Source organism: Mus caroli, unplaced genomic scaffold (assembly GCF_978045245.1).
Source record: "Mus caroli unplaced genomic scaffold, Mus_caroli_1 scaffold_7, whole genome shotgun sequence".
Taxonomy (NCBI): Eukaryota; Metazoa; Chordata; class Mammalia; order Rodentia; family Muridae; genus Mus; species Mus caroli.
Window position 1 is genome coordinate 76737069 of NW_028227262.1, and position 24874 is coordinate 76761942.

General features: G+C 49.9%; 1 protein-coding gene across 3 annotated transcripts; it reads left to right on the forward strand.

Moving 5' to 3' along the window:
• Positions 1 to 13578: 13578 nt before the first annotated feature.
• Sh2d6 (SH2 domain containing 6) lies at positions 13579 to 20601 on the forward strand. Of its 3 annotated transcripts, none has more exons than XM_085839652.1 (13): positions 13579 to 13753; positions 14328 to 14449; positions 15263 to 15320; positions 16379 to 16401; positions 16738 to 16789; positions 17154 to 17232; positions 17751 to 17781; positions 17910 to 17934; positions 18106 to 18183; positions 18342 to 18400; positions 18692 to 18775; positions 18937 to 19095; positions 20231 to 20601. In XM_085839652.1, exons 1-13 carry the CDS (start codon positions 13591 to 13593, stop codon positions 20345 to 20347), a joined length of 1050 nt encoding a protein of 349 aa, XP_085695778.1. In that variant the 5' UTR covers positions 13579 to 13590; the 3' UTR covers positions 20348 to 20601. The 3 variants fall into 3 exon arrangements, with proteins under 3 accessions (XP_085695778.1, XP_085695779.1, XP_085695780.1); XM_085839654.1 differs by lacking the exon at positions 13579 to 13753 and adding an exon at positions 14094 to 14245; XM_085839653.1 differs by lacking the exon at positions 18106 to 18183.
• The last annotated feature ends 4273 nt before the right edge of the window (positions 20602 to 24874 follow it).

The following is a 24874-nucleotide window of genomic DNA, read 5'->3' on the forward strand; positions in this document are numbered from 1 at the left end:
AACTTGGGTCCTCTGCAAGAGCAACAAGTATTCTTAACCCATGAGCCACCCTCCCCACCTCTCCAGCCCCCCCCCCCCCAAGTCTTATTGGAATGCAAGCTTCTGCATTTTGATAAGGCTAAGCACCTGATTCCTGAATCATAAAGACTTGTGTGATTTTTCAGGTGCCAAAAGTCATTTGACAATGGCTGTTTGCTTTCTGAATATCCAACCGTTCGGGTGTAGCTGGACTTTACCTACTTTATGGGTTCTTTTTCCCACCCTTTATCCCCACCCCACCCCCCACCCCCGCCCAGTTTCACTCCCAATCACTAGATAGGAGAGAAAGAAGGCTAGAAGGGAGAGAGAAAGAGGGAGAAATCCTTGAATCTAATTTCTTTCCGTTTATTTCTTCTTTGAGCATGACGACTAAGCAAACAGCAACCAAACTTCCTGGACGACCAACACCCACCCACCCACCGATAGGGTGCATCTATATACCCTCTGAAAAATTCCACAGGTCACACAATTGCAGAAACTCTGCAGCTGGCAAAACCACGCCTCTGCTAGAGCAGGAGGCAAATCATAGTCAGCTGTGAAGCAGTCTCATAGCCCACACCCGGGATTAAAACAAAAACATATGCTTATAATATTTCTGTGGGTTTCTTTTTTTTTTTTTTAAGAAACCAATATTCCAAAATTCTCAGTACAATCGGGTTCAGTTAAATCCACGGGGCAGTGTTATTAGGTGATTACCGGGAACATGATGGGAGTGAGATTTCCCCCTTTAAGGGGCTTTCCTTTATTTGCATTCTTAATAATGAAGGCCTCCATCCAGGTTCAGATGACCTACTTCCTCTGTCAGCCCCGCTCTCCTATGACTTGAGCTACAGGCTGTCATTCTTCTTGTCACCACCAGGGGTCACCCTCTCCTGTGGAATGCCTCTCAAATGGGCATGGAAGCAAGCAAGGGGACTGTGGGCTTTGGCCCGAGGCCCAGCATCTGTGTTCATCTGTGGCAGAGTGATTTTAGGACCCTCCATGCCTGTGGAGGAAGGATGTGGGGTGGGGTGGGGTGGGGTGGAGAAGCATCCTTGACCCACTGTGTCTGGGGTCTCGCAAGGGGAAGGGGAGAAAGTCAGGTCAGTGTGGTTTGGGAATTTCTCTCCCATTACCCTATTACTTAGGGGAGGGAGAGGGAGAGAGGAGAGAGAGAGAGGAGAAAGAGAGAATAGAGGAAGAGAGAAAGAAAGAGACCCTATTTCTATTCCTGTCCCCACTCCAGTCCACAATACTCAGCACAGGAAATCTGCAAGGGGTATGTCTAATATTTTCAGAGACTATTCCAAGGGACTTCAGCACAACCTTGGCCTGTGTCCAAGAAACAGGGACTCCACATACCTTTTCCATTAACCAGAAAAGCCACAGCTGCTGACCCAGACCCTGAGCACATCCTGAGGCCTTTCCCCATCTGAACCTCCAGCTTCCTGGTCTTACTGTTGTTCATCACTCAGAACTTTCCTTCCCCTAAACACACAGCCGGTCCCTTGCAGACTTCAGACTGGAGCCCCAACTCAATGGGGCCTCCTCTCAAGGGGATTTGTCTCAATGATAAAGCTGTAACAGGGCTATGGAAATAGCTTAGATGGTAAGAGTGCTTGCTGTGAAAACATGAAGAGAGGAGTTCCAGCCCCAGAAACTGTGTTTAAAAGCCAGGTGAAGTAGATCACACTTGTAATCCCATTACTAGAAGGTAGGCATGCCTGCTTATGCATGCTTGCATGTGTACACACACACACACACACACACACACATACACACACACACAGAGAGAGAGAGAGAGAGAGAGAGAGAGAGAGAGAGAGAGAGCGAGGAACAAGGAGGCTGGGATGAGATGTCCAGCTGACAGGTACTGAACTGCAGACAGACTCCTAAGAAGGATTATTTGACATCTGTGGGGCAGTGGGGGAGGGGAGGGATGTGTAGTGCCTGGAAAGTGGGGTGGGGGAGAATAATACCCCCCGAAGATAAACAGGAGAGGGGATACCGGGGAGTGAGGAAGGGTGATTAAAGTAATCTGGAGAAGACAAGTCTTCAGTTTCTGTGTTCACCAGGGGGACTGTTGTCCGCAGGTAAACGGAACAGCAGACAGGACATGGTACCTTCCCTATAGGCCTAGTGGTCGGTGATGGGCAGGAGAGTACCAAGATATGGGCCTTCCAGGGAGAACAAGGCTTGCAGAGCTGAGGGCTTTCCACAAAGTGAGTAACCACTAGCTTGCCGTACAGGAAATAACAACCAGGAGCCTGCCATGTGTCAAGTTGTGAGCTAGGTGCTAGGGCTTTGGCTGTGAACCTTACAGAAACCAGGGCTGCCATTTATAGAGCTTACTTCAGCACCCTGGAGGCGGTACAGTCTAGCTCTGAAACAAGCCTGTGAGCTTAATTACCATGGAAGCCTTGAGCGTAGGGGTTGGGGGGCTGCTGAAGGAAGTTCTTCTGAGCCGTGGCCCGCAGGAAGAGAGGACAAGACAGAGTGTCCCAGAGAAAGAATGGCCAGTGGGCAGCCCCAGGTAAGGTGACTTTGCTCCAGCCTCACCCTGGTTTCCTGAATACTGGGCCTTCTCCTGTCTGAGCAAAGTCTGGACCAGGGGACCAAGCTGGGAGAGAAAAAAGACACAGTGACCCCAGTATGGTGATCAAAACACACGAGAGGCAGAGGCAAGAGGATTGAATGATTAAGGCCAGCCTGGACTACATGAGACTTTCTTTGTGTGTGTGTGTGTACACCACTATGTGTGCCTGGTGCCTAAGGAGGCCAGAAGACGATATTGGACACCTTGGAATTGGCATTACAGATAATTATAAGCCAACATGTGGGTGTTGAGAAATTGAACGCAGGTCCTCTGGAAAAGCAGCCTGTGCTCATAACCGCTAAGCTGTCTCTCCTGCCCCGAGACTGATTCAAACACACATGCACACACACCTCAAACCAAAGCCACACACACACACACACACAGAGCCCAAACAAACAAAAAGAGCAGTATTGTAAGAATGAATGGCCCCAGAAAAACAGCTGAAGTGGAGGCAGGAGTGCTGGGCTCCGGCAGGGAAGGCCATTCATTTGAAAAGACACGGGGCCTTTTTAAAAAAAGACTAAAAACAGTAAGCCGGCAGTGGTGGCGCACTCCTTTATTCCCAGCACTTGGGAGGCAGAGGCAGGAGGATTTCTGAGTTCGAGGCCAGCCTGCTCTACAAAGTGAGTTCCAGGACAGCCAGGGATATACAGAGAAACCCTGTCTCAAAAAAACAAAAACAAAACAAAACAACCATGTCTCTGTGTGTCTCGGCACATGCATGTGGAGGTCAGAGGTCAGAGGACAACTTGATGAAGCCAGTTCTCTGCTTGGGTCCTGGAGATCCAACCTGGATCAGCGCCTTTACTCATTGGCCCAATATTTTTTTTTAAAAAAGATTTATTTGTATTCTTTTAAAGTGTAAGTAGGTGGTGGTGGTGTATGTGCAGGTGGCTGCAGAGGCCAGAGCTGTCGGATCTCTCTGCAGCCAGAGTTACAGGAGCTGCCTGACATGGGTACTTGGAATCCATCTCAGGTCCTTTGGAAGGACAGGGTGTGCTCTTAACCACTAAGCCATGGGCCTAGTCCCACCAGCGTTTTTAAACAGTGTGATGTCTGTATATAAGAGGCTCCCTCCTTTTTTCTCATTTAGAGAAAGTCTACGAGAGTTGAGACATTCTCTTATAGACTTGGCTGGCTTCAACTTTCCATGTACCCAGGCTGGCCTGGAATTCCTGATCCTCCTGCCTCTCTACTTACCAATTGTCAATTACAGTGTACACTACCACGCCACACCCTATTCTCTTACAGCTTTGTTTTGTTTGAGACAAAGTCTCATGTAGCCAAGGCTGGCCTAAAGCTCACTATATAGCTAAGAAGAACCTTGTCCTTGTAGGCCTGATTTTATACGATGCTGGGAATCAAACCCAGGGCTTTATGCTCCGCCCCCCTCTGTTTTCCCCTCTGTTTTAAGAATGTCTTCTCTCAAGGCTCCCTGAGCTAGATGGCTCACTAGCCTAGCTGCTATTAGTAAGCTCCAAGTTAAGGAAGGGAAAGACCCTGTCTCAAACAAAACAAAATAAAATAATACAAAAAACAAAACAAAACAACCACCACCACCACTACCACCACCATAGGAAACATCTCTAAGCTGGTTTGGCAGTTCAAATGAATTAATTGTTGCTCCTGCAGGGACCTGGGTTCAGCTTTCAACACTTTCACTGAGTGACTCAAAACAGCCTGTAACTCCAGTTCCAGGAAATCCAGGGTGCCTCCAAAGGCAGCTACAACATGTTCACACACACAACCATACACAAAAATGCATGCATAAATCTTCCTAAAGATTTGTTTTATATGTATGAGTGTTTCATCTACATGTATGTAAGTGTATGTGTGCAGTACTGGAAAGAGGTCAGAAGAGGGTGCTGGGCCCCCTGGAACTGTAGTCATAGATGGTTGTGAGCTGCCAATGTAGGTGTTGGGAACAGAACCTGGGTCCCGTGAAAGAGCAGCAAGTCTTCTTCACTACTGCTCCATCCCCCAAATAAATCCTTTTATAACTTATAGTAGGGACTGGAGAAGTGGCTCAGTGGTTAAGAGCACTGACTGTTCATCCAGAGGTCCTGAGTTCAATTCTCAGCAACCACATGGCGGCTCACAGCCATCTGTAATGGGATCTGATGCCCTCTTCTGGTGTGTCTGAAGACAGCTACAGTGTACTCATATACGTAAAACAAATAAATAGATCTTTACAAAAACGTAAAGCCAAGAAAGTCAAGAGGAATGGAAGAAGACATTAGATGTAACCTTAGATCTCCACGTGTGTGTGTGTACACATGCTGCACCACACACATGCAGAAGCACATATGCAGGTGTACACATGCACAGGGATACACACACCACACACACTCCTTTGCTTTTATGTTGCATTCTTCAAGGCTTACTAAAGTAAGCCTCTTCCAGCTTAAGCATAAGCACAGGAAGCCTAGTGTCAGTGAACCACTGGGAGACAATGAAGGAGCCAGGGCTGCGGAACTCAGTAGGTCCCAGTCTTAGAAGGCAATAAGACACATGTCCTGTCCATTAAAGTCACTGAGTAGACTCATTCGGGGCTTCAAGCACAGTTGGGACCTAGCCAGATCTGTGAGCTGAGGATCCTACTGGGCAGGGCAGGGCAGCTGAGTGGCAGGCATATCGACTCAACACCCTGCAGGGCAGAGGCAAGCAGGGTGGTACCATCAGGTCGCTTTAATCCAGAGGCACGGAGAAGCTGTTCTCTACTCCTAGTGTGTCCACCTCAGCTGTGGAGAATCTGACCTAACCTCAGCAAGTGCCCTGGAGAAGAACTAGAAGACAAACCCCATTGTACCTGAAGCCTCCTGTCCACTTTCTAGGGTGGTGGAGGCTAGGTTTGCCAGCAGCCTCTGAGGCTGCAGTGATAAGTGATCATGAGCCAGGGAGAAGCAGGGAACACAGACTCCCTAGGGAGTTGTCCCTTTGTCTATTGACCATCAGAGACGTCATCAAAGTCAGCTGAGTCATGGGCCTGCAAGGACAAAGGTGTGGGAGGGAAAGGCCTCTCTCCTCTCTCAGCTGTGCCAAGCCAGCCTCTTGACCCATCAGTGCTTGCCGCCCCACCTCTCTCTTTGATGCAGACCATACCCGCTGGAACTGTCTCTGGCATCAGCTTGAGCCCAGTGGAAGATAGAGTTCATTAGGCCATCATGTCTCCACCTGGAACAACTTAAGAGTCTGACTTGATCACCTGTTGTGGTACTGGATCCTCACCTGGTGGTCTGGACTCAGGCCAGGCTCCCTATTTCCAGGGCCCTGTCTTTCCCTAAAGCATTGTTTTCCTCAGGTTGGAAATCCACACCACCTCGTCCTCTCCTCCTATGTTTATTGTTTGACTTCTGCTTTGGTTTGAGGCAGTGTCTTATGTGTCCTGACCTTGTACTTGCTCTGTAGCAGAGGGTAGTCTTGAATCTCATATCTTCATTTACCAACTCTGGGGTTATGCTTGACTCTGACTTAAAAGCACCTGGGTGGAGTAGTACACACCTCTCATCCCAACACTCAGGAGACAGAGACAGGTAGATCTCCTGAGTTCAAGATCAGCCTGGTCTACAACACAAGTTCTAGGCCATCCAGGGCTAAAATGGTGAGATTCTGTCTACAACGGTAACAGCAGTTGACTGAACTGACTAAGGTTCCCAGTCGGGGGACTGGGAATGAGAAATAAAGAAATGAAAGCTGTAGCTGCATCAGGGGTCTCTCCTAACCTAGGAACCTAGGCCAACCAAGTTTCTTACTATTTTTAGGGGGAGAATGGGCCAAGGTCAGCAGTGAGCTAAGTCAGAGGAAGTTGGCAAAGAGAACATGGGATAGATACCCCAGGCAGAGCTGCCTAAGGACTGATAACTGCAGCCTTGGGAGAGGAGTCAGGTCCTCAGAAGCTGCAAACTTGACTCCTTCGAGGCACTGGACCAGCTTTGCCAAGTTCAGACGAGGACACAGAACTAAAGTTCCCTTTATCCTTTCATCGGGGCCCCTGAGAAAGCCTCTGGTCAGTCTGGCTCCCTACAAACAACAACAGAAGCAGAACAGCCATAGTTTTATTAAGAACGAGTGAGGAAGAACAACTAATAGAGGAGCGGATCCAGGGAGGAGTACCTGTTGATTGACATTTTGTTGTCAATGTTGTTGTTTGAAAATAAGGTCTAAGTAGCATTGGCTGTCCTGGAACTTGCTATGTAGACCAGGCTGGCTTGGAACTCACAGAGATCTGCCTACCTCTGCCTTAGACTTTCAAGTTCTGAGATTAAAGCCATGAGCCACCAATTTTCTCTTGATTAACTTTAAAAAAAAAACAAAAACAACTTATTAGTTTAAATTTGTGTGTGTGTGTGTGTGTGTGTGTGTGTGTATGTATGTATTTCAGAAGAGAGCATTGAATCCAAGTGGTTGATGGAGCCTGAGTTAAGAGTCAGAGAGATGGCTCAGCAGTTAAGAGCACTGACTGCTCTTCTAGAGGTCCTGAGTTCAATTCCCAGCAATCACATGGTGGCTCACAACCATCTGTAATGGGATCTGATGTACTCTTCTGGTGTGTGTCTGAAGACAACAGCTACAGTGTTCTCATATAAATAAAAGTAAATAAATCATTAAAAAGTATAAAATAAAAATATCTAAAATGTATTAAAAAGAAAAATAAAAAGAGTTAGGAGTCAGCAATTAAGAGCACTAGCTGCTCGTCTAGAGGTCCTGAGTTCAAATTCCAGCACCCACATGATGGCTCAGAGTATCTATAACTGTATTCCCATGGGATTCAATACCCTTCTGGTGTGCAGATGTACATACAGACATAAAATACATCGTTTTTTGGTAAACATTTATTTATTATTATATGTAAGTACACTGTAGCTGTCTTCAGACACACCAGAAGATGGTGTCAGATCCCATTACAGATGGTTGTGAGTCACCATGTGGGTGCTGGGATTTGAACTCAGGACCTCCAGAAGAGCAGTCGGCACTCTTAACTGCTGAGCCATCTCTCCAGCCCAAAACATATCGTTTTTTAAAGGTGGTTGTGAGCTGGCTGATGAAGGTGCTGGAAACCAAACTCAGGTCCACTGGAAGGGCAGCATCTACTCTTAACTGATGAGCTGTCTCTCCAGCCTGACATTTATTTTAATTGTGTGTGTGCTAGAGAGGTCACCTCAGAGGCAAGAAGAGAACACTAAAGCCCCTGGAACTGAAGTCCCAGACCTTTAATGGCCGTCATGCGGATGTTGGAAACCAAACCTGGGTCCTCTGAAAAAGCAGGCAAGTGCTCTTAACCACTGAGAAGTCTCTTCAGCCTCTGCTTTAAATTTGTAATTAATTACTTATATGTGTGTGTGAGCATGTGCCGTGTGTGTGTGTGTGTGTGTGTGTGTGTGTGTGGTGGTCAGAGGAGGGTCTTCAGGAACTGGCTCTCCCTTCCATGTCTCAAAAACAGATTCTCGAAAATGACTTTATCTGATGGACCCTGTTTTGAGATGGGCTTCCATGCAACTTAGGCTAGGCTAGCCTTAGACTCAGTAAGTGCCCAAGGTGACTGTTATTCCTGATCCTCCTGACGCCCTTCCCAAATTCTAGGCTCACAGGCATGTACTTACCACCAGCAGCTGGGTTTGTTTCATGGTTGCTGGTGGTGGTGGTGGTGGTAGTTTGTTTTTGAGACAAGGTCACATGTAGCCCGGGTTGGTCTCATGTTTTGAAGCAGCAGGTTCAGGACATTGTGTTTAGAATCTTATTGTGCTCAATAAATCTGGAGAGAAATATAGTCTATAGGTCACAGCATCTCCAGGAAGACCAGACCAGAGAACCTCCCAGAGATAATGTGCCAAAGGTCTGGCCAAGCTCACCTGGCAAGGCCATGCTGGGTGCAGACACACTTTTTGCCAAAACCGACCATCTGAAGGCCACTCTAGGCCCCAGTAACTTCTGGAAAGAGCTCATCTATTACCAGGCTGCCCCTGGTTCATTTCCCTTCGGGCCTACCTGGCTTAAGGCAGAGTGCCAGCACCTGTCTGTACAGCAGGCCGGGAAGGTGTGTCTGACTTCTGTGAATGGAAGAAAACATTATTAGTGTGGTTACCAGCAGCCCCACTAAAGATAAATGACATGCCCAGTAGTCCAATAGAATGGCTCCTGTCCCCTTCAGTCTTCCAAGAGCCTGGACAGCCAAATCTCAGAGGCTTCTGTTCCACACACTGCACTCCCTGAGACCTTGGGCCACAGTTTGCTCACTTGTCTTCCTTCAGTTCCTCAGAAGTCACCCCAGACCTTCCATATGATGCCTTCCCTTGACAGACACCAAGGCCCTCAGCTCCAGCTAGCCACCTCCTCCATTTTTAGGTAACTACAACCTCAACTTATGGTGTTCTGGGTCCAGGGAAACTAAAACATGTCATAAGCAAATTGGACCCTCAGAACCCCCTGCCAATGACAGATGATGTCTTTTGGGTTTTGCTGTTTGTTTTGAGATATAATCTCACACTGGCATGAACTCACTATGTAGGGCAGGCAGGTCTAGAATTCTTCAGGATCCTCCTGCCCCGGCCATGAATTCCATTCTTGAGCCACCCTGCACCTTGCAAATTGTTCTGTTAATGTCACCATTCATCCAGAAGGAAACAGAAATCCAGAGAAGCTGCTATCTCTTTGCTCCATCACTCAGACAGCCTCCCAGGGGCTGGGGCTGGGCCATTCTATCTGTGCTAGGGAGCCCTGTGCCAGTGAGCTAAGAGCTAGAGGAGATCCCAAAACAACCCACACTCAGGAAGTCACACTCAGAGTGCCTTCTGAGCTGCACCCCTCAGACTTCACATCCCATAAGATAGGTCTGTCGCAGACAGTGTAGACTCCTAGGCTGGGTGTGTCTAACTTTTGTAGTCTTGGGGAAATCTGGGGACCTACGTTATTTGTTTGTTTGCTTTTTTGTTGTTGTTTTGGTTTGTTTGTTTGTTTGTTTTTGGTTTTCTTTTTTTTTTTTTTTGTTTTTGTTTTTTTTTTTGTTTTTTTTTTTGGTTTTTTGAGACAGGGTTTCTCTGTATAGCCTGGGCTGTCCTGGAACTCACTTTGTAGACCAGGCTGGCCTCGAACTCAGAAATCCGCCTGCCTCTGCCTCCCGAGTGCTGGGATTAAAGGCGTGCGCCACCACGCCCGGCCTGTTTTTGGTTTTCAAGACAGGATTTCTCTGTGTAGTCCTGGCTGTCCTGGAACTCTCTCACTTTGTAGACCAGGCTGGCCTCGAACTCAGAAATCTGCCTGCCTCTGCCTCCTGAGTGCCGGGATTAAAGGCGTGCACCACCACACCCAGCTTGTTTGTTTTTGTTTGGTTTCTCTGTGTCCAGCTAGTTCTGGAACATACTTTGTAGATCAGGCTGGCCTCGAACTAACAGAGATCTACCTGCCTCTGCCTCCTGAGTGCTGGGATTAAAGGCCTGTGCCTTCTCCAGTGATAGGGCAAGTGGAGGGACTGACTTTGTATTCCTAGTGGTTAGCTGACTACCCTGGCCTAGATTATATAGACTGTTCACACAGGAGATTGGGAGCTGGGATCTCAGAAATCCATGGAGCCACTCTGTGCTCTGAACATACCATAACATGGACACTCAGTGCTGTCACTCTGTGCTCTGAACATACCATAACATGGACACTCAGTGCTGTCAGACAGTGAGGGAGTCAACCTTGCAGTGAGCTCTTGCCGTCCCCTGTTGAGGAACATATCCAGAGGCCCTGTCATGGCATGCACAAGGTGATCCCAGTCAGAAAGGGACTATCCAGAGCCACCTGTCTGATGCGGCTACTGAGGCAAACCTCTTGCTTTCCCCCTCCTTTTGTCTCTGGGTGGCTGGCATTCCTGTCCAGGCGACACAGGTTCTGATTCCCTGCAGCCCTTTCCTGCTCCTAGGCCTTGCGATTTGCCTATGCAAAGCCCTGAGCAGGAATGAGTAGCTGAGGTGAGGGTAAGAGCCAGGTGGCACTGGGAAATCCTGCCAGTTCCGGTTGGAGTAGGGAGGCATCCAGAATGCTCTGTTTAGTCTGACCTGTAGACTTTGATCCTACAGTTATCCATACTGGGCCTTCCTCTCCTCTTGTGTAAATAAGAGAATCCCTTGGGTGAGAAAGTTGGCCCCTGACTCTTGGTCCAAATATGGAAGGATGTGGAAGCGGGAGACGAAGGGCAAGGAATAGGCCCAGGACCTAGTTTCAGGTGGGCTTGATCCTGTCTTCTCCACACTCCTCCTTCCATGGTACTACCTGGGCTCCATGTTGAGTGGCTTTTCTTGACTTTTTAAATGTTTGGGTTGTTTGTTTGTTTGTTTATTGAGACAGGGTCTTAAGTAGCCCAAACTGGCCTTGAATATGATACACAGCTGATAGCCTTAAGTTCTGATTCTTCTACTGGGATTATAGATGTGCCCAGTTTTTATAGGGTGCTAGGGATCAAACACAGGGCTCTGTGTATGCTAGGTATGTGCTCTACCAACTGGACTAGGTCCCCAACCCAGGAAACTTTCTCAGTTTTTCAGAGCCTCAATATTATGGCTTCCCCTCCTCCAGCTCATATGTTGAACCTCTAGTTCTAGTGACCCTAACAGAACACTGAGCCACTAGGGAGGCAATTAAGATGAAGTGGAGTAAGGCCCTGGTCCTACAGTCTTGTGTCTTTATAAGAGGAAGTAATAGCTGGCTCAGCCACCCTCTGTGCTCACAGGCGGGAGGCTACCTGAGGACACAGAGCGAGGTGGCGATATCCAAGCCAGGAAACAAGGCTTCACCAGAAACTAACCCCGATCTTGGCCTTCTATCCTCCTGATCTCGGAGGAAATAAAATCTCTGTTGTTTAAGCCGCTCGGTATTGTGGTATTGTTACATCAGTGTGAGCTGACTAATAGAGTTGGTGTCTTCACTTGAAAGTGAGCGTAAAACCGGGGCTTGCCTCATAAAACGATTCTGGGAGTCCAGTGAGGAAACGATACTTGTAAGGTCTGACTGCTTTCTGTAACATTGGCCTGGATGTCTGAAGCAGTGCCTTGTGAGTAGCACATGTTTATAAACCAATTGTTGTTGGTTTGGTTTTTCTTGTTGTTGTTTGTTTTATTTTGTTTTGACTTTTGCGTTTGCTTCTTTTTTTTTTTTTTTTTTTTTTTTTTTTTTGGTTTTTTGAGACAGGGTTTCTCTGTATAGCCCTGGCTGTCCTGGACTCACTCTGTAGACCAGGCTGGCCTCGAACTCAGAAATCCGCCTGCCTCTGCCTCCCGAGTGCTGGGATTAAAGGCGTGCGCCACCACGCCCGGCTCATTTTGTTTTTTTTGAGGCAGGGTTTCACTGTGGAGGTCTGCCTATCCTGGAATTCAGTATGTGGTCTCATAGTCTCACTCAAAGCCTGCCTCAAACTCAGAGATCTACCTGCCTCTGCCTCCCAAGTGCTGGGATGAAGGTGTGTGCCACCATGCCCATTTTGATAGATGTTTTATAAACACCTCCATTAAAGAATAAACTGGTCACATGGAATCTGAGAGCCTCTGAATTTTCCCCTCACCTTTAACTTTTTGGATCTGTGATCAACACCCACTAGCAAGTGGTAGAAGGAGTAAAGGATTGAGATGGGTGACAGCAAGGTGGCATCTGTCCATCAATGTGGTGACATCTGTCCATCAATGTCACCCAATACGGTTCTGAAAAGGTGATGCCAGAGAGCCACACCTGGTCCGTCTTAGGTCTTCCAGCTTGGATGAAGAACTGGAGACCACAGCTATAGAGGAGAGCAGGGCCTTGGGAGTGCCCTGGATAAAGTCCATGTTGGGTGGGAGACCACAGGCAGAGGCGGGCACCTTCCAATACTTAGAATATGTAAATAATGGGAACAATGGAGCCCTTGTTCCCCAGGACATTTGTGGCAGCTCCTGGGCTCTAGAGAGGCAAAGGGGCTCCGCTCACCTACCTTGCCATGGTGAGACTTGGTTCTAGAGGATCCTGGGCCCATATACCCGCTGAGACTCCTGGAGATCCAGGACTCTGGGCAGGGAGAGTCCCAGCTGCTAACCACTCTGCTCCTGCTCTTTCTAGGACAGGTTCAGTGGCGGCAAGGCCCGGTGAGTGCCCCTCTTTCTCCTGCTCACCCCTTTGTCTTCACCTACCTCCCCCCTCACTGGAGCATCCGTCTATCTCTAGCCACCCGTGTGCTTCCACTCTCTGCCAGCCCTGTGCCCAGCATCCCTAGGGTATCATCTTATCCAGCCGTGCACCAAAGGCCACTCGTTCTGCCTGCCCCCTGAGCCCACCCCAGTCTTCTCCTTCCATTGCTCTGATCTCAGGTCCAGGCTGTCACACTGGCTTCTTCAGGGAGCATTCCCAGTCATAAGTGTGAGTGGTCTAAAGTGCAATGTCACCCTGACAGCACTCAGGGTCTCTTTGGGCAGAGCTGAGTAGAGTCTGCTTACAGGTTGGGGCCACGATTCCTTCCTGCCAGAGGTGCAGGTAAGTGCACAGTGGGTCTTAGGGGCCCAGCAGACCAGGGTCCTCCACAGTTGGATCTCCCTGAGTGACTCTAGATAGCCTGTCCCACCACCTGTCCAGCAAGGCTTAGCACCTAAGCTTGACTCTCTTAGGTGTCTTGGTCAGAATCCGGGTGCGGGGGTCAGGAGCCATTGATGGGTGAAACAAACACATCTGCCACACCTGTCTTGTCTACACTGCTAAAAAGGCCCCTTTTATGGGTTCCTTTAGTTGTAGGGTTGAAACCTATAGTTAAGGGAAGATGGTTTACGATTTATCAGAGAGAGAGAGCAAAACAAACCTTTTGCTGGAAGTAGGTGGGCTGGGGTGAAGCAAAGGCAGTCTATCTATCCAGATACCCAAGTTTGGAGAGAAAGTGGAGCCAACCCATCTTTCCTTCCTGGCCCAGAGACCTGGAGAAACAGGGTAAGTCGGAATGCTGAGGATGGGGGAGGGGAGGGAGGCACCAGCCACCGGGGCCTGCCATGTCCCATCCTCCATCTTCCCTACGCCACCAGCATCCCTTTTTGAAGGCCCAGGAAGAGGGAGAAGAGGAGGATAAATATGAGCTGCCCCCCTGTGAGGTTCTGCCCGTCAGTCTGGCCCCTGCACAGTCTCTTGGCTCTAAAGACGACTCCTTGTATCTGGGTGAGGGCCGAGGAGGGAGGGGCTGGGAGGTTGGGTCAAGGCAAGAGGGTCCAACAAAAGGAGAATCTGGCCCTGGCCTCTCTTCCTTCTGCCTGAGTTGGGGCAGTAAAGGGCCTCAGCTGGCTGCCACTGAGGCCTCTCAGCTGGGCAGAAAAGGCTAGAGAGATGACGGAAAGGAGTTAAAACTGTAAAGGAGAATGGGGAGGAGACAGGAGGGAGGGGCGAGGTAACTAAGGCAACGTTGACAAAGCAGGAAGCCCGACCCAGTCCCTAGGGCCTTGCGTTCCCTCCTCTGAAATCGCTGCACATCCTCCCAACCAGGGTGGGAATGCCCTGAGAGGCCACCACCACTGGCATCTCACCCCCCACCCCCACCCCGCTCAGCCATGTGGGGGCAGGGAAGCTGACTGTCTCCAGTTGCCATGGAGACGGAGCTGTCAAGAAGCCAATAAGCAGAGGGGACAGCAGGAGAGAGGGAGAGATGAGGGCTAGGTGGGGAGCGGGTAGAAAGTGGGAATAGACGAGGGAGGACCTTCCTCCCTCCCCAGTTTACAAAGCATGAAGTCTCTTTCAGATCGTTCTGGGCCCCTGGATCCATCCAAGCCACCACTGGCCCCGCCTCAGTCTAACATGGCCAGAGGACTCCCCATAAACCCTTCTTTCCCAACCCGTCCTACCTCTGGCTACCATTTCCCGGTGAGTAAATCTTACAAACATCTCATTTGCACAACTCCTCCCGCCTCCCCCCCCCCCAACACCCCCCTCCCCGCTCCCGTTCCACCCCCAACATGCATTTATATTCTAGACACCAGGAAACCTCTGCCCGTGCATTACAAACCAGAGTGAAACAAACAAACAAATAAACAACAAAGTAGCTCCTCCCACTTGCCTAAAGGGTCCCTTCATCCCTTCCTTAGCCAACCTGCTGCTCTGCTCCCCACTCCAGCACAGCTCAGCAGGGCTCTCCATCCTCTGCTGGGGTTGGGGGCAAGGCTCAGCTACCTTCACCTGGGCCCTGGACCACAGGACCCATCTCTGGCCAGAGGGGTCAGCTGTGGTCATCCCAACTCCCTTCCCCGCTGTGATCTGGTGGCTATCCACTTTTGTATTTTACAGAATAAAAATAAATAAATAAGCAGAGGAAATTTCACAGTAAGGAAAGGACCCCAACTAGAGGCAGGGGGAAGCATTGTCAGTCTCCTTTTGTAGTGTTTTATGTTTGTTTTTGTTTGTTTGTTCAGTTGTGTTTTCTGGGGGAAGGGGCAGTTGAGAGGGGGGGTCTCATGGAGCCCAGGCTGGCCTTAGACTCACATTCACCCTGCGTTGGCTTCAAGCATGAACAGGCTAACAATTCAGTGTTAGTGTTGAAAGCAGCACATCAGCTCTACCCCCTTGCACCCCAGCTTCCTTGTTCTTCAACTGCCTGCACTTCACACCTCCCTCCCTCCTCCCTCCTCCCTCCTCCCTCTTCCCTCCTCCCTCATTTCCCTCTTCCCATGATGCCCACAGCTGAAGACAGCAATGAACCTGCAGCCTGCAAAGCAGGGACCTGTTTTTGGAAGGCAAGGTAGAGTGTCCCCTCTCTTTCCACAGCTCCACATAGGGAGGGGAGGCCTCTCTTACACACAGGCTAGAATTTTGGGGTTGCCTTGAACAGGGCTTGCTGCATCCCTCCTAGCCACACCTCCTTTTTGTTTGCCAAGCCTCCAAGTCAGTCAGTACAGGTATCATTACCACCAAAGCCATGATCTGCTGTGCCCTAGAGTTCAAAAGCAGAGGCCCTGACCTCCAGGCCCTGTCTTCAGCCAGTGTGATCCCTGGGCCAGGTGAGGGGCACCCTAGAATGAAGTGGTCGAACCTAAGACCCTCCATAGTGAGACATCTGAGTATTATCCCTCATCAACAGGCAACCTTGGGCTGTCACTCCCATTGTCTCCACTCTCCAGAGACTTGCCCCTATGGTCAGTGCCTTGAGACCTATGACCACAGGACCTTAGGATGTCAAGATAGGGGGTGGGGGGAATGGACCATTTGAACCATCTCTGAGGAAAACAGGCTACAGGAGGGTTAGCATCTTCCCACCCAAGGTCAAACGGTTCACACGAGGCACAGTCCATCTTAGTCTCAGTTGCTGGTGAACCTCCATCACCTTGAGGTTTTTTGTTTGGTTGGTTTTTGTTTTTGTTACCATAAAGTTATCTGGAACCAAGCCCAGCAAATTTGGTGAGAAGTTAAGCCTGGTGATATGTCAAGGCTGTAAAGAGAAAGGATGAGTGAATGAGGTGTGTTCCCCTGGGTCTCCAAAGCTAGCTCTGAGGAGCACTATGACCAAGGGTGCCCTAGCCCCCTTCCCGCTGGTGCTCATGAGTGCTCCTCAGAGCAGTGTGACCAAGGGTGCCCAGGCCCCATCCCGCTGGTACTCATGAGTGCTCTAAGGAGCACTGTGACCAAGGATGCCTAGACCCATTCTCACTGATGTTCGTGAGTGCTCTGAGGAGCACTGTGACTAAAGGTGCCCTAGCCCCCTTCCTGCTGGTGCTCATGAGTGCTCTAAGGAGCACTGTGACTAAGGGTGCCCCTTTCTCTCTGACGTTCATGAGTGCTAGTTCTCCCTTTTCCTTACAGGGCGAGGTACATCTGCTAGAATGGTGAGCTGCCTTCTTCTCTATCCTGTAATCTAGGGACTTTTCTAGAAAACTGATAGGGCTGGAATGAGCATCCGGGGGAAAGGTCTGCTGTAGAGTCATTCTCTCTGCCAAAAATATAACCCAGAGGTGCCACCCAGAGCCTCCCCACTCTCTGAGAACTCCTAAAGGAGAAGTCAGTTGGGACATGCCCTTCCTGTGTAGATAAGGAAAAAGTGAGATGGCTAGAGTCACCTTCCTCTTGGCCAGTGGCTTCTTCCATGTCTTACTTCCTCACTAATAAGGCAGATGTTTAAAAGGGACCACAGGTCTAGTCAAACCCATAGTCCTACACCTTAGGTAACAAAGAAACCAGATGAGGACATCTACCTGGAGTGTGAGCCGGATCCAGGTGAGCGCCTGCCCCTCCCACTACCCATGAACACACTCTCCTGGCCCCATTCTTGTTCCCTCCAAAACACTCCCCTCTAGACCCTACCTGGGAGTCTTTATTTCTGCTGTTGGTCCCACACTGGCCCTACCAAAGAGGTGACTGACACTCTTAGAGCAAAAAACAGGGGGTAAGGGGTGGGGAGGGGGTGTTCTCAGCTGCTACAGCCAGGCCACCAAGCAGAATCTCCCCATGGAAGGTCTCCAGGAGAGCCAAGTCAAAGGCAGCAGTAGAAGACCCCTAGGCTGTTCTCAGCCACTTCCTGATCAGCCTGGACTTCTCTGCCTGGTCCCCAGCCAGTCTCTGTCTGCCCTCTCTTTTCTAGTTCCAGTCTTGACTAGGTCTCTAAGCTCCAAAGCCCTGATACCTCCAGTTCCTCTACCAAGAACATCTGGATTGCCCAAGTAAGATGCAGCAGTGGAAGAGAACAACATGGGACAATGGGTTCACTAATAAACCCCAGGGGCCAGACACAGTAGCAAATGTCTTTCTTTAATCCCAGCATTTGGGCAACAGAGGCAGGCATATCTCTCTGTGAATTCAAGGCCAGTCTGACTTACATAGAGAATTTTGGATTAATTGAGGCTGCCTAGTGAGACCCTGTCTCAAAAAGAATAAAAAATAGATTAAAAAAGAAAAACAAGGGCTGGAGAGATGGTTCAGTGGTTAGGAGCATGGATGCTCTTTCAGAGGTTCTGAGTTCACTTTTCAGCAACCACAGTGGCTCACAACCATCTGCAAAGGAATCCAATGCCCTCTCTGGTGTGTCTGGAGACAGTGATAGTATATTCACATATATATAATAAATCTTAAAAAAGAAAGAAAGAAAGAAAGAAAGAAAGAAAGAAAGAAAGAAAGAAAGAAAGAAAACAAAACAAAAAAGAAATCCTCTGAGCTCTGCTCCCCAATTTATTCTTTGTAGGTCAGTGGCTGGTCACCAGGAGGCTCGGAATGTAAGAGGCTAGTGGTCAAGGAAGAAGTGAGCCCAGAGGGGTGGGAGGGAGGCCTAGGGTGGGACTTCAGGTTTTGGGCAGCGGCCTGGAAGGCCAGTTCTCATCTGACCAGACTTCCTGTGTCCCAGGGAGCTATGGATGGAGCGTTGAAAGGTAAGTACACACCGCTTTATCTCCATGGGTCTGCTCTGCTAGGATCTTACTCCCCCTGGCAACAGATCCTCCCCCCAGGTCCTCAGGTCCTGTTGACTTCACCAAGGGGGGCCATGCAGCTCTGACTCCTGCCTGGTCAGGCCTGAGAGGACCCTCTTGGGCCTTTCCCAGGGTCTGTGCTAACTCGAGAAGCTGCCAGTATGTGTCCCAAGATCAGTTGTCACGTGGAGATCAGGCAAGGCCTGTCTGGTAGGTCCTCCCTGAGTGTCAGGCCTGGGAAGACAAGGTGCACAGAATGGCCCATGTTAGGTTTCAAACATGCTGGCACCCTCTGCTGCAGTAGTCACCCATGAAGCCTTCTTACCCATCCCCTTCCTGGTTCCAGCCCTCTTCTCTGCTTCTTTCAGCAGGAAGGAGGCTGTCTGCTTCCTCCATAGCCCCTGCTCTGAGTAGCTCTGCTGCTGAGGTGAGCTGGGGCAGATGTGGGAGATGTCTGTAGGAAGCAGAGTCCTTGCCCAGGAGCCCTCCTAACCCTGGGGCCTACACCCCCATGCGGAACATGCGTGCACTTAACCGAGTGTGCAGCTCCCCCGTGCTGCACCCCAGGCACAGACACTACTTGGTTTGGCTTGTAGGACTCAGGCTGGGGCTGGCAGATGGAAACACAAATAACTGTACCCCAGGGTTCTCTGCTCACCATGAGCAGCTCAGCACTTGGGTGTCTCTTTGAGTAGACATGTCTCTGTGTATTGTACAGAATGGTAGTCTGCTGGGTCAGCCTTGGTACTCCGGAAACTGTGACCGTCAGTCTGTTGAGAGAGCCCTGCTTCACTTCCAAAAGGTGGGCATCTGTCAACTCTTGGCCTTCTCTGAAAGTCCTTCTAGTCTCTGCCCATGCCTGATGAGGCTGGCAGTAAGGGCCGGGAGGCGCTTGCTTCACATAATTAGTCAGCTGGCCTTAAGCAACTAAGATGAAGTTCATGGTCGGGGTCTCCTCCACAGGATGGGGCCTACACGGTGCGCCTCAGCTCTGGGCCTCACAGGTCCCAGCCCTTCACTTTAGCAGTACTCCTCAGAGGCCGCGTCTTCAACATTCCCATCAGGCAACTGGATGGCGGGCACCACTTTGCCCTGGGTCGGGAGGGCAGGAATCATGAGGAGGTGGGTACCGGATGAGTCATGGGCCAAATCACCGAGGTGGGTCACAAAGCAGCAGCACCCTGGGCCTCGCCTGGAGCATGTGTGTTTTCGGGAGGGGGCGGGGGACACCTATTGCTTCCCTCCCTCACCCTGGCTTGAACAGAAATGCCTGAGGTAGCTCTGTCTCTAAGTGCCTGCCTTACAATATGAGGGTCTGAGTTTTACCCCCAGAGCCTCAGGGGGTAAAGTAAGGCAGGAGTGGTGGCTCAGGTTTATAATCTTGGACTGGGAGGTTGAGAAACAGCTATCCAAGCCAGTGAGAGGCCTTATCTCAGAAGACAAGGTTGGGACTGGAGAGATGGCACTCACTGGTTTGAACTGGGGTTCCCCATACCCACATGGCTGGCACACTTGTCTATAGCCCCAGTTCTGAGGGACTTAGCGCCCTTTCTGGCCTCTGCAAGCACACATGCATGAGATGCACATATATCCGTGTAGGTAAGACACTCGTACACATTTAAAAAAAAAATAAAAGAAAAGAAAAATCCTAATAAACAAGGTAGCGAGGCATGGTGGTACTCACTGTCAATCCTAGTCCTTGGGAGCTGGAAGCAGATGGATCTCTTTAGTTCTAGACCAGCTGGAACTACGCAGTGAGACCATGTTTAAAAACAAAATAAAGCTCTCTGTGTGTGTGTGTGTGTGTGTAGCCAGAGGCCCGAACATCTTCCCAGACATCTGGCACTGTGAAAAGAGGCCTATCCTTTCGGGGGAAGCACTTCCATGTGCCATGGTCAGTCTTCATAGGGTCAAGGTGAGGGCAGAAATCTCCAAGGACCCAGCAACTGTTGGCTTCAGACCTAGACAGTCGTCCACCACTCAGCTTCCACTGAGAGAGGCCACAGCCAAGGGCCAGGCCTAAAGCAGTTCTCATCCAGCTCTGGAAGCCAGAGGCTGGCCAATAGCATAGCATGCTTGTGCAGTGGCAGGCTCACAACCAGACAGCAGAGTGGCATTGCAGTCTCACAGCGTGGTGGGAAGAAAAATATCTAGAAAAATGCCAGCCAGCTCCCTGCCAGGCCCTACAGTTGCCTTAGAAAGTTGTTGGCAGACTGAAGCCTAAGGAACTCACAGATGCTCTGCCCGCCTTATCCAGCTCTTCTCCTCGGTGGCCGCCATGGTTCAGCATTACACGAAGCACCCCCTGCCCCTTGTGGACAGACACAGCGGCAACCGGACACTCACCTACCTGCGCTTCCCCACCAAGCCCTGAAGAAACAGCAGGGCACAGATCCCCCTTGGGCAAGTGGTGTGTGCCCCATTCACTTTCTCTCCCACTTTAGGCTGTTTCCTTTTCCCTGCCTTCCTCCACCCCAAAAGCTCCGCAGGTTCAAACTGAGAGGCATGAAGATGGCCACCTGGGAGGCTGGCTTCCTCAGAGACACTGCCTCTCTTTAGACTGACTTCTTGTGTGTGGTTTGCATCTTCTGGGAGGAACTAGGTACCCAGCACACAGTATACTTTCAATAAACATTTACTGACTGAATTCTCTCTGAATACCACACACACCCCATTTTGAGTATTATAGTAGGTACATCTGTGTGTGATCACGTGATGCACGTGAGCGCCTATGTCCACAGAGGACAGACTCATCGGATACCCTGGAGCTGGAATGAGCGGGTCAGGAGGTGTAAGTTTCCAAAAGTAGGTGCTGGGAAGAGCAATAATGGTTGTATACTCCCTGAGCTATCCCTACAGCATAGGGGAGGGATTCTGGAGTATGCTGAGAATAGCAGCCTTCCCCAGAAGGCCTTACACTTCCTGAGAGGAATGGAGTAATGTCGCTGTGTGGGTCTATTTCGTAGGCTAAACTGCAGAGGGAAGGGACCCGTTTCTACCAGGTTCGGGCTTTTGTTCTAAATTCTTTTTGCCAAGGAGGAGGGCCAGACCAATAAACTGACCTTTGTTTATGCTTGCTGGTCGTGGACAAGGAAGGGGAGGAGGCTCAAGGTTTCTGGAGGAGAGAGAGGCTGATGGCAAGCATTTGATGTCTAACGTTATAGCGTTATAGGAAGGACCCCAGGAGACAGTCTGGATGAAAGCCTAGAGGATGAACAAAGGCGCTGGGAGCCTGGGCCAGTGGATGGTAGAGGCTCTGCGACCCAAAGCTGAGCTGCCTGACAGGAAGTGGGCCCAGCGGGAATAAGGGGCTCCGGGTTGGGCTGGCAGCCAGCAACCCACAGGCTGGTCCAGGGCGGGGGCGTCTCCGGGCCCTGGCATGGAGCCTGGAACACCCGGTGCCGGAAGCACCACGTGACCATGACTCCGCAGAAGTCTCCAGCGGCCGGCCGGGAAACAAAGGGCAGCTCAGGGGTTGCCTGGCGTGGGGGCTGGCACGAAGGGCACGGTTCCCACTGGTGCCATGCTGCACCCCAATACCTCTGGACCGTCTCCTGGGGAACCTAGAGTCTGGCGTGACCTGGAGGCTTGTGGGATGTCCGGGCGGAAGCCAGGGCCTAGGGATCTGCTGGCGAGGAAGGGGGTGGGGCGGGCCATGTGGGCTGCGGGAGCGTGCACTGTCGCCTCCGTTCGTCATCACCCTCCGGCAGATTACCCTCCCTGAGCTGTAATAGATGGGAAGATAATTGTCCCTGCACAATCATCGACCTCCTGTTAGGAGGCTTAAGTGAGGGCCTTCCTGCGTAAGAGGCGCCTCATGAGCCACTCTCTGGCTCCCATCTCCTACACCAGCCCAGAATTCGGGTCAATTAACTGCTACTGATAAAGCCCAGCAGGATGCAGGCTCAAGCCAGGAATCTGATCAAGGACAGCACCTGCCCAGTGTTGCAGGAGGGGGTGGGGGGTGTCTCAGCCTGCAGAGGGTAGGGATTCTCTGCTGCCTGCCAGACCTGTTCCGCCTAGCATTTCTTTTTACCCCAGGCCACTTCTAGGCTCAAGCAGTGGAAATGGCCTCTCTCTCCTACCCTTTCTCCAGGAACCTATGGACTTAGGATGTGGGCCACTGGCACTTTGGGGTGCCCTCATCTGCTTTGCAGTTTTATTCTCCTGGAGGAGCCCCCACACTTCAAAGACAGAAAAGCCTTTTCAGGCCTTTTAAATGAGTTCTGAACTCCCTAATCGGTAAACTAAGAGCGCTTATGTTATTGGCTGCAAAGGTACTTCATGCTGGGGCAGGAGATAGGTAGTTCTTAGCTAGCCTGGTTTATAGAGTGAGTTCCAGTCCACTTAGAACAGTCTCAGAACAAACCCCCAATACATATTACAAAAAAAAAAAAAGTAACTTTCATTCATTGTTCCTGCAAGAATCAGGGAAACTGTCCAGGTAGTGTGGGTGGTACATAATTAGATCCCCCATGGCAGAAATGAGCATGATCCTTAGGACAGCAGGCCATCAAGGTGGTTGGTTCAGTGTGTGGGTGAGTTTCCTGCCAAGCCTGACACAGGGTGGAAGAAGAGAACCATTTTGGCTATGTTAGCCTCTGACCTCCACACGCTGCGGCCTCCTCCCACTGTAGAAAGACACTGAAAGAGAAAAGAGCAAGGCCCAGAGCTGGCTTAGCACCTCCTCAGCTGGCAGATGTGTATCCAGATGTCCTCTCCCTCCTCCTAGCCTTGGTCCCTGCTACTTTAACTTTCACCCCCCCCCCCCCAAGGACCAACCTGTCATCCCCATATCAGATAGTCAGGCCAATGAAGACAGTTGGTGACAAGTGTTGAAAAATTCATTCTATCCCAAGTTCGTCAAAGCTGACAATATGGACTCCTTTTAACATGCAAGTTCAAGCCAAGATTGTCTTAAAGCCCTATTTTTTTTTTTTTTAAATTCAAAGACAACAGTTTTATTACATTTTGAGGTTTTGGTTTTGTTTTGAGACAAGGTTTCATGTTGCCCAGGTTGGCATCAAACTTGCTGTGCAGCCAAGGATGACCTTGAATTCCTGACTCATCTGACTCCACCTTTTGAGCATTGAGATAATAGACATGGGTGACCATGGCCAGTTTGTTCCACACTGGGAACCAAGTATAGGGCTTCATAAATGTTGGGCGAGCACCCTACCAACTGAGCTACGTCACTAGCCAGTAGTTAATTCCTTTGAGTAGCATGAGTGTGTACAGCTATAGCTGGCTGGCAACCATCCCATCTTTCCAGGCTTTTTGCCTTTCTAAATGTGAAGGAATAAAAATGGCAGGGGCAGGCCTGGAGGAACCTGGGAGGCCTGGTAAGGAGTGTGAGCACGGAGGGGAGTGTATGAGCATTAGAGGACACAGGGGGAGCACTCCTCCAGCTTCCTACAGCAGAGGTCAGTGAGCCAGCACAGATGCAGGGAGAGTGGGAAGCTCCGGGTAGTTCTGTAATTCCATGGAGACAGAAGCCCTTGACTTTCCATTGCCGACCCTGCCAAACACTCAACCACGTTTCCTGAGGTGAACAGGCCAGACTAGAAAATTCCAGGCAGGGTCATCTGCCGAGAGAACAAGTCCTTGAGAAATACTGTGCGTGACAGATACCAAATGGTTTGTTACTGAGGACCTGACAGACAAGGTGAGCCCAGGAAGTGTGCGGCTGGGGAGGATGTGAAAGCCCATGGCCCAGGCCATAACACATCTGCTGGGTTCCCAGTGTGATCTAAGTTAACCATCCCAGGCTTGCGCTGACCTGAGAGGAACGTGTACAGAAGAGTCCAAGTTTGGCTGAGCCATCCATCTTCTGTGTAGCCCTAACCTCAGTCACCCCCTGCCTCCCCTCCCTCCTTGCTTATTCTAGGAATCAAATCCAGGGGCTTGTATATGCTAAACAGGCATCTAACACTGAGAGCTGGTTTTTGCTGCGATGATTCTTGTTATTCTGCCCACGCTAAGCTTGAATTTGCCATTCTCCTGCCTGGGCCTCCCAAGCAGTTGAGATTACAGGCATGCAGAGATTTCCCAATTAGAGTCTGGGTTATGTTGGCTTTATTTGTTTCTTTGCCATGCAGCGATGAGAAGCCTTAGATAAGCACTGTACCACTGAACTGCAGCTCTAGCCCTCCTCTTTGAAAACAGTCAGTGAAGCTGTGTGTGCTGACCCATGCCTATGATTCAGGAGCTCAAGAGGTAGCGGTAGGAAGAGTTTGAGTTTGGGGCCAGCCTCAGCTTTATGGTGGTGTGTGTGGAGGGTGTGTGTGGAGGGGTATTAAAAAGAAGAGAGAGATGGCAGTAGAGCAACACCTTTAATCCCAGCACTGGGGAGGCAGAGGCAGGCAGATCTTTGAGTTTGAGGCCAGCCTGGTCTACAGGGCAAGTAGCAAGACAACCAGGCTACACAGGAAAATTGTGTTTCAAAAAATAAACAAAAGAAGAGGAAAAGAAAAAAGAAAACAGAGCCGGGCATGGTGGTGCACACCTTTAATCCCAGCACTGGGGAGGCAGAGGCAGAAGGATTTCTGAGTTTGAGGCCAGTCTGGTCTCCAAAGTGAGTTCCAGGACAGCCAGGGCTACACAGAGAAACCCTGTCTCAAAAAACAAAACAAAACAAAACAAAAAAGAATACAGTGAATGCCTATTTAGGGTTGGTGTGAGAAGGAAAAAAGTAATTTTTAATTATGTTTAACTATATATATATATATATATATATATACATATATATATATATATATGTGTGTGTGTGTGTGTGTGTGTGTGTATAAAATAAGCTGATACATGCTATCAGCCAAATGATTAATACCTAGTAATAATTATAGCTATAAATAGGCAAAGCCTGGTTGTGATCATCTATCTCTGTGGCCCACGAAAACTTTAG

Excerpts from the sequence above, each read along its gene's own strand:
- Sh2d6 (XM_085839652.1), top strand. The coding sequence starts at position 13,591 with ATGTCCCATCCTCCATCTTCCCTACGCCACCAGCATCCCTTTTTGAAG. Across the intron at positions 17,782-17,909 it reads GTCACCAGGAGGCTCGGAAT|GGAGCTATGGATGGAGCGTT; the intron begins GTAAGAGGCTAG and ends CCTGTGTCCCAG. Across the intron at positions 18,184-18,341 it reads GATCAGGCAAGGCCTGTCTG|CAGGAAGGAGGCTGTCTGCT; the intron begins GTAGGTCCTCCC and ends TGCTTCTTTCAG.